This window comes from Pelobates fuscus, chromosome 1 (assembly GCF_036172605.1).
Source record: "Pelobates fuscus isolate aPelFus1 chromosome 1, aPelFus1.pri, whole genome shotgun sequence".
NCBI lineage: Eukaryota > Metazoa > Chordata > Amphibia > Anura > Pelobatidae > Pelobates > Pelobates fuscus.
In genome coordinates, this window is record NC_086317.1 from 428,916,450 (window position 1) to 428,929,969 (window position 13,520).

Sequence of the window (13,520 nt, forward strand, 5' to 3'; positions counted from 1 at the left end):
GCCTTACAGCAGAAGAGGTAGAGGTTAACACAGTAAAGGAGTTTAAGCATGCGTGGGATAGGCATAAGGCTATCCTAAATATAAGAGAAGGCCAGGGACTAATGAAAGTATTTAGAAAATTGGGCAGACTAGATGGGCCGAATGGTTCTTATCTGCCGTCACATTCTAGGTTTCTATTTAAGGGGGGATACTCTACTGTCCAATTACAAAACAAAAATGCTGTTTATTTGATATACTCCAATGAAAACATGCATGCATTAAATTATGCATTTTTTCCTTGGGAGATATCTAAAACTAGCTTGAAAAATCTGTAGATCTCTTGTCTGCTGCCTTTGCGAACACTCCCCACCCAGATGTTCTGTGGCTGTCCAATCACAGACTTCCAAATACAGGTCAATGAGAAGGCTTTGTAAGGCTCTGGGCAATTGCTGCCTCTTGAGTTTAGCTGCACTTAGCTAACCAAACCAGGAAGTAACAGTACCTGTTTTGTGATTGACAGCCAGTGGGGTGTAACAAGGTTAGTTTATAAAAATGCCAATATCTGTTAAAAAAAAAACAAAAAAAAAAACTGCACTTTTTGTAAAATGCAAAAATAAAGAGGATGCACTCTTCACACATAATGTAAAGCAATCTCAAGTGTTTCACGGGTCAAGAGTGTCCCTTTAATCAGCCTTTTGTCATACCAGAACATTTATTCGAAAGTTAACTGTATTATTTTCTTAATAAATCTGCCAGTTGGATAGCCACATCCACCATGTTTCCCTGGGCACGTCACTTTTATGCTGTTGCATGGAACAAGAAAAGTGCTGCTGCTGCAGTGTGTAAAATTCTGATTCTGCAGAACGGAATCATTTACTAGCACAGTGAGGTTTATTCATTAAACCAGCAATTGTAGATAACTGAAAAAATTACGTTTCAAGTTTGATCCAAAATTGCTTAACTGTAAAATCTCTCTTAAATCTCTCTAATTATTTAATGAGTAAATTAATTGTTAGACCTTGCTCAGCATCTCCATGTCAAATTTGCATAACATGAACTATCGGTACTGCATTTACAGATAGTGTAATTTGCAATTGCTATCATCCTAACAGAGTTGTCAATCAGTACCATGATGTGTTTGAATATGAAGCTAAAAGTTTGGTAAAAATGACTTACAATCCAGGAGGCATGGTCAATCACAGCCAGCTGTCACCAAGTAGTGAAATGGAGGTAAGTGAACTGTACCACATTATTATGGTATTTTTTTTTTTTTTTTAAATTCTTTATTTTAGACGTGCAGTGTTAAGTACAAGCTTTCTTAGTGACTTTATGACAAGAGGTAAAGTGACAATGTTAAAGCAGATAAGGTCAAGATTTGCTGCACTTTTTTGTTTTTTAAAGAAAACATGCTTATTCGCAGTAAGCCAATATATTAACAGTGAGGTATTCAAAAACATGTAAATTGCCTATAGATTAAACTTAAACATGCTGAGCCTGTGAGACTACTTAATCTAGCTTTGTAAAACATTCCACTGGGTATGATTTAAAACATGTAGAAGAGACGGGAACAACATAGGTAGCCTGCATCCCTGCCCACAATAAGCTGTATGGCTATATCCCCAGGCCCGGTCCCTACCCTTTGTGGTAAATGGGCAAGATTTTGGCAAGTTACAAATAAAATTTAACATAAACTGTGGGTTATCAGGTGGTGTTATTGGACCAGTGGCCTCCCAGGTACCCCATTATTAGAGCGATAAACAAGATAGCAAATACAAAAACAGGTAATAGCTGGAAACCCAGTTATGTTCATCATGTCCCTCTGCTCTGAACAGTCAAGACTTCTGTATGGCAGGGCTGGGGAGGTGTTGAGAGGGAAGTTGGGGTTGTCGTCAGTTACTTTCGTTTAGGGTTCGGTTCAGGAGCGGCAATCGGGAGAGATCAGAGTCAGCCTATGCCGCACATGTGCCACTTCAAGCCATCCCTTTCCAGAGTAAGGAAAGCGGTGTTCTGCCTCCGGGGGGGCTGTGCGTTAATCCAAGCTCCCTGCATGTGGCCCGTGGTAGGTGAGTTGTGCCGAAGCTTCCCCTCCTCCTCAACCCAGGTCTGAAGTGGGTCCCTTACTGCTTGTCCCGAGACCTTCGGTTTCCGTTTGGCTGGGTCGTGATTCTGTGGGCGCTTTACGTGTGGATGAGATTTCCTCGTGCCGGTACGGCTTATTGGCTGGGCCGCCGGTTGTGCCCTCTGCTCAGTGCACTTTTCGGTTTCACGGTCCGGCGTGTCCGCTCTCTTGGTCTGCGACTCATGTGAGTTTCGGCTTTCGATGCGGTGCCAGAACGCTTGGCATATGCGCTCGAACCTGGCTTCGAAGTCTTCCCGCCAGGCCTGGTTGTCTGCTTCTACTGTGGTTCGTAGAGGCTGTGGCTCGGCGGCCATCTTGTGTTCGCCATGCGGTCCCCGGGTATGGGAGATCCCATGGTCGCCAGGGGGTGTCCTTCCCCAGTGGGGACCGGGATAACCCCCACCGGTCCAGAGGGGGGGTGATGGGGCAGCTAGATCGTCGGTAGTCGCTGAGCGCCTCGGGTCAGGAGATCGGCCGCCTCCCCCGGCCCGTGGGTCGTCAGTTTTGTTAGGCCTCACGACCAGACGGTTGAAAACTGGGTTAAAACGGATGGCTGCATACATGTTTATGTTCCCGTTCTGCTCAGCGTTAGGCTGTTGCTTGGCCCGGGTCATTTTTGGAGCAGTATAGGGTTGGAATAAGTGATATTCAGCCCTGTTTTGCAGGAGCTGAGCTGAAACACGTCTGGCCATCTTGGCTGTCAGGCCCCGCCCCCCTATTATGGTATTTTTAAATAATATTTATTTCTATCTTTTTATTTATAAGAGAAACATAAAATAATGTAAACCCTGAGCAGCCACAACATTAAAACCACTGACAGGTGATGTGACTAACATTGATTATATTGTTACAATGGCACCTATCAATGGGGTGGGATATATTACGCGGCAAGTGTACAGTCAGTTCTTGAATTTCATGTGTTGGAAGCAGAAAAAATGGACAAGCAAATAAATCTGTGTGACTTTGACATGGTATAAATAGTGATGGCTAGACGACTGCGTCAGAGCATCTTCAAACCGACAAGTCTGTCGGGTGTTTCCAAAATGCAGTGGTTAGTACATACCAAAAGTGGTTCAAGGAAGAACAACCAGTGAATCGGCGTCAAGCTCATTGATTCACGTGGGGAGTGCAGGCTAACCCATCTCATCCGATCATACGGAAGAGCTCGTGTAACTCAAATTGCTGAAATACTTAATGCTGGCCATGATAGAAAGGTGTCAGAACACTTAGTGCATCACAGTTTGTTGGATATGGGGCTGCCTACAATGACCCCTGTCCACTGCCGAAAGTGCTTTCAGTGGGTACGTCAAAACAGGTCAATGGAAGATGGTCGTCCGGTTTGATGAATCATGTTTTCTTTTAGATAAGGTGGATGACTAACTGAATGTGCATAGTTGACTTGGTAATGAGATGACTGCAGGATGTAATGTTCTGCTGGGAAACCTTGGGTCCTGGCATTCATGTGGATGTTACTTTGACACGTACCACCTACCTAGAGACTATTGCAGACCACGTACACCTCTTCATGGCAAAGATGTTTCCTAGCAGTGGCCTCTTTCAGTAGGAGAATGAACCCTGCCACACTGCAAACAATGTTTAGGAATGGTTTGAGGAACATGGCAAAGAGTTCAGGGTGATGCCTTTGCCTCTAAATTTCCGAACCATGGAGATTCACTGCGCAACTTGCAGGACTTAAAGAATACCCTGCTAATGTCTTGGTTCCAGATACCACAGGATACTTTCAGAGGTCTTGTGGAGTCTGTTTTTTGAGATATTTGGAAGGTGGCCGATCAGTGTATAAGCTGGACATAAGAGACTAAGAGTGTTTACCAATGATTATTGATTTCTCTATATAAAGAACCTTTAAAGGGAAACTCCAGTGCAAGGAAAACAATCTGTTTTGCTGAATGTGTTCCTAGCTGCAGTGTGCTTGCTTTACCTTTGTATGAGATACTTTTATTAGCTTATATCAACTGACTAGATAAACAAGTTTTGTTTTACTGTATTGTGATAATAAATACCATATATCATTTTTTTTAATGACAATGACAACAATTAGCAAATGTCTGTAAATTGAACTCAGCCGTAACTACATTAGGCAATTCCTTGTTATGTTAACAGACATGTCATTGGTTCTGAATTTACATATTTATTCTGGACCCAGAGGGGGGTTATGTAAAAAAAAATTATCTGTTCTGAAAAGTAGTGCAAACATGGAACAGGCAAAGTCACCAATTGAATGTGTTTGCTGGTTCTATAAGTTTCCATGCTGAATTGTGAATATTACACTTTTAGTACTTTACACCATCGCCCCCAGAGAGTGTCCGCAATAGCCTTAAAAGTTTGGCATCTGCATTTACATTTTTCTAGGAACTCTGGTTATCTGACACTTAGAAATTGTCGGGACGATGCAAATCAAACTCCTCTATGAAGGTGTCCTGGTTTTGTTTGTAAAGCAAAATATGACATTGTGATATCACAATAGTATACAATTGTTAACACTGACTACAAAATGTTTAAACATCAACAGTAATGTTACCCTATTGTATGCCACAATTCTGTTCATTTTCAGCACTGCACAGTAAATATTTTACGCAAATAGATCTAAGTGATGAAATTTTTCATTCCAGCATTGGTATTCTGCCCTAAATGTTGTAGTTCAGTTTTTCACAGTTTAGTAAATCCCTGAGTGAAAGTACAAGTGAGACGTAAACATCTCCATTACTTTAAAATGGGATATATGCAACACACTGCTCATAAAACAGAAGTGGTCTATTCCCATTAAAGTGGCGGTTTTTGTTTTTTATAATTTGTAAAATATTTTATTTGTATGTATTTTAACAGACTGACAATATGCCTGGCTCAGTACAATCATCTGTTATGGGCAAGGGTGCCAAGCACAGACCACCACCAATTAAACTTCCTGCAAACTCTGGAAATATTTCTGCAGGTAATGTTAAACTTACATTTTTTTTTTTTTTTTTTTTTTAATCTGCTATTTTGTTTTATTGAAAAGGAACATCCCAGAACAGTGTCAGAGCCTTTGCACAGGAGCCTAGGCAGGATGCCAATTGGAGGCCTTCTGCGAAATCCCCAGGCTCCGTTTTGTTAATGGAGGTGGCTGAGTGTTGTGTTGGGTGGTTGAGTGTTTGGTGTCTTAGTATTGTTTGTATGTGAGTGGTGAGTGGATAAGTGAATACAAATTTTGCTTATCTTTTTCCAGTGCAGAGGCTCCCTCAGCACTGCTCACCTTTCTATCTCCTAGGACATCATCGAGGATGCATATGTTGTCTTCCACAATGACTCAATACCATGTGGACCTGATGCACATTGGTGGTGACTGTGTTTTGCATGGTCATTGCAATGGATGCGGCTCTAGTGGCTTTTAGGAAGGCAGCCAGTAGAGGGGGATTTAACCTTGCAATGAAAACATTGCAGTTTCTAAAACACTGTAATGTTTTACATCGCAGGGTTAAAAGGACAGGGCTACTGCATTGAGATGACGTGGTCCGGGTGACTTTAACGTTGCTTATTCTGTGATTCTGCAGTTACACTTGGTCTGTCTGACCTTGGGGAATCCTGATGATTGCCATTTTCTTTTTCCATTTCCATTTTTGCTTGAGCAAAATATTTGGTGTTTTAATTAAACACTGAATTGCAGTGAACTAAAACACAAATTAAAAAAACGAAACTGAAATAACCAAGCTGTGCTGGAGAATATTTCCAAATAAGTTATTTTGGCCTATTTTTTGCAGTTCAATTTTCGATTCACTACAATTCGACGTTAAGAAATTAGCAGCATGATTGTTAACATCTAACAAGCTCACTTTATATATGTGGCAGGGTTTAAACACAGAGTCCGAAACATATTCAGACTTTAAATATAAATCATCACACTTTTTTTTGAATTATTAATCAAATAAAATGTAAATAGTAAAGCTATGAAACCCGTCGTCTCTGGTCCGTAAACTTATGGATCAGAGAGTAGGGTGAGAGGTCAGGGTGGTGGTTCCAGTTCCACCTAAATGCGGGCTTGAACCCTAGTATATACATAAAAATAACAGAGAGAAATGTAGATTGGTTGGCTCCCCCTTAAAAAGAAGAAAAGGAGAGCTCGCCAATCAGCCTGGTATTTAGAAAAGAACACTGATTGATACAAAAAGATATCAATAGGTGTATCAAAAGATACCACGCATCTCTACAGGAAAAGCATATACTGGAAACACTCAATATAAATGTATCCTAACATAAACAGTGAGACACTGTAACTTTATTAGACAAACTGTAGAGAGGATACAAAATGTCAGTGTCCAGAGAAAGATGCTTTAAATCCTAGACATCCTCAGTGAATATACTCCAATACCCACTTAATAGTAGGTTAAATGCTAGCGTTTAGCGATATATTCCTATTGGGTACTCCACTGTGGAATGCCAAAATAGATGTGATATCTCGAAATCTTAGAGAAGTTGGACAGATGAATCAATGGAGACAGTGTAGCATAGTGTTAAAGAGGGACGTCGTCCAATGGCTTACAAGTAGTATTATAAAATAATAAGAGAGGACACAACCTGTCCGTTATTTAGAAGGCTTGTAAATCACTTATTGGATGCCTAAGAGTGATAGGGTGGGGTATAGACAGTGGTATAGGTGGTAGCATGAAGGACAAAAAGTGCCCAATAATTACCACTGTTCTAGACTGCTATCCACTCCCCCCAACACCTTCATGGGTGTTCTAACGCTAGTAAAGACAGTATAGCATGATATAGGAGAGGGTACAACCTGTCTGTATTCAATGGCTTACAGATAGCTTATTAGATGTCTAGGAGTGATAGGAAAGGGTATATACAGTGGTATAAATGGTAACATTAATGATAAATTAAATGCCTGATAGTCACCACTATTCTGAGCTCCTATCAACTCCCCCCAACACCTTCATGGGTGTTCTAGCTCTAGTAAATCGCTATGCTTAGTCCCCTTGAGCTGTTGTCAGTATGCTAGTCCAGCTTCAAAAGAAAAATAAATAAACAATCATTTAAACAAACGAAAAAAAGAAAAAAAGCGGGTGTCAGAAAAGGATTCCCTCGTGCATCGTGGTGTGCTCGGTGAGTGAGGGAAGTCCACAAACAAAAAACCCCAAGTTAATGCCTTTTTCTGCTCAAATTTACTGACCCATGTTTTCCCTCAATGACAGCTACTGTTTTTAATTCCTGTTTGCCTAAAAGCACCAATTTTTCAACCAACTATTCAGGCAATAGAGTTCTAGTGCAGATCCAAATTTCATGTACAAGTACTGGATGCACAAATGGAATTTGAACTGCTGAACCACTCCAGTTAATTGAAATAGCATCGTCAGTGCTTTCAGTTACCCATTGCGACCCATTTTTTTGCTCTCCACAAGTTTAAAGGGTAATCCAGACGTGGACCCCTTGCTCACGGTGCCTAGGGAGATATCAGCTATACCTCACTGATGATGCCTAACAAGGCTGAAATGATCGTCTGGGGTTGCTGTGTCTATCGTGCAGAGGGAACTTGCTGGCATTTCGGATCTGGACTGCCCATATGGGTGGGACCAGTCTGATATGTTTCAGATATGTTCTCTCTGTAATGGCACAAGATGAGCTAAAACCAGCTTGAGATCTGAGCGGGGACCCACCGAAGAGCAGGCGATTTCAGCTGCTGCCCGTTCTCAGTATTCTCTTGCGACCCATTTTTTTGCTCTTTCAGTTAAACAGATCCGAATATAAGGGCTTAAAATTTCCACATGCCACTAGCCATTTGCAAGTGAATCTTCAGCGCTAGCGAGTAGAAATTCACCCCTGGTGAGTGTGGCGTGGTGAGTAACTTTTAAAGTTTGGCTAGGTCTTGAAGTTTTAGACCCTGGTCTATATAATTAAAACAAATTCTGAGTTTTTTTACATTAAAGGATTAGGGTTTTTGGCCAAAATTCCTTTGAGACCTCTCTCTTTTTTTAGAATATAATTTTAATGCACATGTGTTTATAAAAGAACATGGTTTCAATCAGTTGTACTGTAACTTTGTATCTTAAAATACACATGACATTTTTTCACCATTGTAGGAACATTACAAAAATGATAGTTGGTCCTATAAAAGAAGAGCACGTTTTATTTTTCGAAGTTTATTGACATTTTAAATGTAAAACATTACAAGTTTTCTGAAATTTCTCAGGTTTTTGTATGGTAAAACAATGTGTAAAGGGATCATTTTGCTTATATGATTTAAATGATTTCATTAGAAAATCCAGTGGCTTGAATTATCAAATGAGACTATTATTTATACGTGGCTTACAATTTCAAGTCCTGAGCTACTAGCCAGCCCTTAAAAGTTACTTACCACCGCAAGCCTGGAGTGTCCATGGCGCACTTACCAGGGGTGAATTTCTGCGCGTCAAGGCTGAGCTCATTTGAGGGCAGGGCCCTTACCACCTTCTGTTCTTGCATGTCTAACTTGACTTGTGGCAACTACTTGTTTGTTAGTTCATCTATGAATATGTTGGTGCTTTAGAAATAATATAAACAAAATATATACTACCTTGATTTCTCCATCAAAAATATACTATACAAATGTTAAGGTGCCTGTGTGATAGCACACATTGTTGGTAGTGGATACTAACCTTAGGAACCTTTCATGTTTCTGAACATCATGTCATCTGAAACCCCTGGTTCGCTCAGACTAGCCATCACTGATCTTAGTGGAGGTCGGTTGTTATATATACAGAAAGTGAGGAGATGGGTGAGAATATTTCGCAAAGCCATTATTTATAATCTTTCCAAACCTCCGCTCCAGCTTCTACTCCAAGCAGGATCATCTCAGACTTTCATCCTTCTGCAGTCGATAAAATGAATGCAATATGGTCCAGAAATGAATAATAACCTGTACGTATTCCAAGTTATACTTGAAAATTCCCTCATCAACATATTGATTATTATATTGTTTTAAACCTTTTCAGGTAATATTTTTAGCTCCCAGCAGGCAAGTGGCCACCTCAAATCTACAACGCCCCCTCCCTCCAAGCCACCCAGTATCTCTCGGAAACAGTCTGTGGACCATAATCAAATCAACATGGTTTCTCCTGCTGCTTTGTCACCTGCCGGCTCTTCACAAAGTGAGTCACGACCTAAATTCTCCATTAAATCTCCATAGCCCTTTCGTGTAGAGGTCCTCAAGATAAAATTCTAATGGATTTCCGACACCAACATGTACGCTTGTGCGCGCGCTAATGCTTGTATAAATCTGGCAGAATTTTAGAAAGATGTTCTGTTAAATGTATGTATTTTATGTTTAATGTAACTGTCCCTTTTTTTTTTTTTCTGTATTTTGTATGCACCCTTTGTGTATACGTATTAATCATGATATGACGCTAGAAGATTGGTTTTTTTCTAATGCCTAAAAAAAACACAAAAAAACAAACCAGATATGAAATGTGACTAAATGATAACAGTGCACTTTCTTGATTGTGTAATAGAACATTGAAGGACTTGCCTTTTTGAAGCTGCTGGTTTTAAAGGTGCTGTTCCGCGTAGTTAAAACATGAACAGAATATTGATTTTAAGTGAAAAAGGAAAGAAAATTAAGCAAATATGTCAATTTTCTTCCCTTAATAGTTTTGTATGCAGAAAGATAACAGCCCAATAGCTCTGTTACAGTAGTATTTAACCTATCACTGCTCTCTCATGTGTCACATGACTGCAGTATTAAATTAGTCTGGCCAGACAATATTTATATTTATCGATATGGCCGACTATTATATGTGTACACAGCTATTTCTCTGAGTAGTGTGGGGATTTTGAAATGTAATGTTGATATTTCTAAGGCATTACTTATTTATATTGTATCCAATAGGTAGGGTAGAACAGCATCTTTAAAGAAATGTTCAATTAAGTTATTGCAGCTTTTTTTGTGTGTATGTATAACTGATAGCGAGTCGATAGGTGCAATATTTTATATGATGACATTTGAACCACATTATTTTATGCTTTTATAATTTATCATTGCCTCTCAGGCACTATAATGAGTGCTTGAAGGATGCTGGATATGTAAAAGTGTCCAAAAGTCATTGCAAATCCAAACACTGCTTTTGTGTTGGAGCCAGCTGAGTGTCGTGATGCTGGCTGCTAGAGGCAACTCTGGCTCAAAAGCAGGTTAAAAGTGAAATGAATGGTTGCATATATGACTTCACTTTTGTGTTTTTCCTTTTGTTTGTTTTTTGTTTTTTTTAACGTTGCATGCATTGTGTGAAACGGTTTGAAAACTGTCATGTATTTAACCAAAAAGAGAACTGAATGCAAATGACAAATTTTCCTTTTTGGAAGAAAAAAAATTGTGTGCTTCAATTGCCAACATATGACCCATTACGTACATAACATTTTATATTTATCTGATTTGTTTTTGTCATTAAATGGGTTTGAAGCATTTGCGACCTGTTAATAAGTGGTTTTATTTCTGTCTTTTCGTCGGGTAATAGTTATTACCCTTGCAAGTTCTTATCTGTGTTGCATCTGTTGAAGCTTTTATCGGAGTCAGAGTAGCGCCTTCAGTGTATTGTTTTTTTCTTTCATTTTTTGTCCTTTTTTTTATAAGGTGAGAAATAATTGACAATACGGTTTTATTTTTTATTTTCCCTTTTTCTTTTTCTTTTTTGGAACAAATTGGGTTTTTTGTACTAGCACTTTTTATTTTTCTCAATGAGCAGGATCTGGAACTCCCAAACCATCTACTCCTACACCAACCAACACCCCATCATCGACACCGCATCCTCCTGATGCTCTGATCTCAACTCCTCTCACCCCTTCTGCCACCCCCACACCCCAAGACTCGAGCTTTAATTCACAACCCACTTTGTTAACACAGTTTGCTCAACAGCAAATGTCTCTGGGTCAGGGATTGCCTGTAATGACCATTCCACTGTCCACTATGGTCACGACTCTAACCACAGGAACTTCCTCAACCCAAGTCATGACCAACCCAGCTGGACTTAACTTCATCAATGTAGTTGGCTCCGTATGGTAAGTTCTTTGCTTTATGGTGTTTTGTTTGTGCACTGGTTACTCGTGTTTTTTTTATTTATTTAAATATTATGTATATTGGTATTACATTTTAATTAATTTCAGACATTCTATGTTTTTTTTCTTGCTATATGCATATTGTAAAATGTGCTATGTTTTGTCAAAACTAAGAAATAGATTGAACAGCGTTCTTTAACCCCTTAAGGACCAAACTTCTGGAATAAAGAGGAATCATGACATGTCACACATGTCATGTGTCCTTAAGGGGTTAAACATTTAGTTAAACACTCTTGTAAGTTTGGAACCATTTGAGCTTATGTCAGATTTTTCAGAATCTCCTATGCTCACAGTTAAAATAACTTCTGATGACATCTGCAACTTATTTTGTGCTCCATTTCAAAGTGATACATCTTTTAATTGACACCCTCCCTTTGTCTAATCCTAAAATAAGACACATTCACTTTCAAATTAAGAAACACCTCGGGCTCCTTATCTCAAAATCTCATTTGTAGCTGAACTCTTTCTCTTTACTGTTTTGCCATTGGTAATTCATAAAGACTACAAATGTGGCACCCATTGGCCAATATTCATGGAGTCACATGCTAAAAAATTGTGTGGTGGCTTGTACATCATATCTTCCACTGGTGACTTGTAAGTGATCATTAGATAAGTATATAAATTAATATGTCCTTTTTGTCAGAGCAAAGGTATAGATCAGGGGTGCCCAAAAGGTAGATGCCCAGGTGTTGTAAAACTACAACTCCCATGATGTTTTGCGTGTCCTTGCATTCCTTTAGAACTGTGGTTTCCAAACCAGTCCCCAAGGTATGCCTACCAGTCCAGTCCAGGGATTACCCAGTTGTGTCTAAGGTGTTTTTAGAAAGGGAAAAAAAACCTCTTGAGTACCACCAAAACCTCATGTAGGCATACAGTATAGATCAGCACGTCCCACATGCCATGATCAACATGCTTGCATAGACTAAGACCGGTAATCCCACTAATATCAGCACTTAGCTGAACATACCTTTAAAATAAGCCTAACCTCAGCACACTACTAAGCTAGTCTAGCCAACACCCTCGATACAAACGCTGTTTCAGTTTAGCTGGTTTTCTACTAAGCATTTTTGCCTTAACCCCGCTTTAAAAGCCTGTTTTATCGTTTCTTTTACTCTAATCATCCACATGTCAAAGTTTTAGTTTTTTGTATAGGATACTTCCTAATATGCTCCTGACATGTCTGATAAGCCTGTTATATTACTGTTTAGACACGCTGAACAAGCATGTGACTACACGCGTTAACCTAAAAATGTAGGAAGTGATTAACTATCGAGCTCTCTCTATGAACTACCGTATATACTCGAGTATAAGCCGAGTTTTTCAGCCCATTTTTTGGGCTGAAAAACCCCAACTCGGCTTATACTCGAGTCAAGGTCTGTATTATGGCAATTTGCAATGCCATAATACAGACTGGGGGAGAGGGGGGCTGGCAGAGCTGTAACTTACCTGACCTGCAGCTCCTGTCAGCTCTCTCCTCCTCCGCGCCGTCCGGTCAGCACCTCGGTCAGCTCCCAGTGTAAATCTCGCGAGAGCCGCGGCTCTCGCGAGACTTACAGTGTGAGCTGATAGAAGGAGCTGCACGGACGGCGCAGAGGAGGAGAGAGCTGACAGGAGCTGCAGAACAGGTAAGTTACAGCTCTGCCAGCCCCCCTCTCCCCCCCACTGAACTGCCACTGGACCACCAGGGAAGGAGAGCCCCCCTCCCTGCCATGTATCAAGCAGGGATAGGGGACTAAAAATAAATAAAAATATTAATAAAATAAGAAATAATAATAAAAAATAATAATAATAATAAAAATAATAATAAAAAAAGGGGGTATAAGGACCACTATGGGAGGGAGGGGGTGGGATAAGGACCACTATGGGAGGGAGGGGGGGTATAAGGACCGCTATGGGAGGGAGGGGGGGGGGATAAGGACCACTATGGGAGGGAGGGGGGGGGATAAGGACCACTATGGGAGGGAGGGGGGGGGATAAGGACCACTATGGGAGGGAGGGGGGGGGGGATAAGGACCACTATGGAAGGGAGGGGGGGATAAGGACCACTATGGAAGGGAGGGGGGGATAAGGACCACTATCGGAGGGAGGGGGTGGGATAAGGACCACTATGGGAGGGAGGGGGGGAGAAAAGGAACACTATGGGAGGGAGGGGGGGATAAGGACCACTATGGGAGGGAGGGAGGGGGGGGATAAGGACCACTATGGGAGGGAGGGGGATAAGGACCACTAGGGGAGGGGAGGAGGAAGTAAGGACCACTAGGGGAGGGGAGGGTAAGGACCACTAGGGGTGGGGAGGTAAGGACCACTGAGGGAGGAGGAGGGGAGGTCAGGACATATGGGG

General features: G+C 40.8%; 1 protein-coding gene across 4 annotated transcripts in view; it reads left to right on the forward strand.

The window, feature by feature from the left end:
* SUPT20H (SPT20 homolog, SAGA complex component) overlaps positions 1-13,520 on the forward strand; it is a 64,187-nt gene that overhangs the window by 40,369 nt on the left and 10,298 nt on the right. For all 4 annotated transcript variants that reach the window (XM_063429122.1, XM_063429129.1, XM_063429135.1 and 1 more), the window contains exons 16-19: positions 1,092-1,209; positions 4,943-5,048; positions 9,067-9,222; positions 10,810-11,122. In XM_063429122.1, the coding sequence (XP_063285192.1) occupies positions 1,092-1,209; positions 4,943-5,048; positions 9,067-9,222; positions 10,810-11,122 (693 nt within the window). The remainder of the gene's footprint in view (positions 1-1,091; positions 1,210-4,942; positions 5,049-9,066; positions 9,223-10,809; positions 11,123-13,520) is intronic.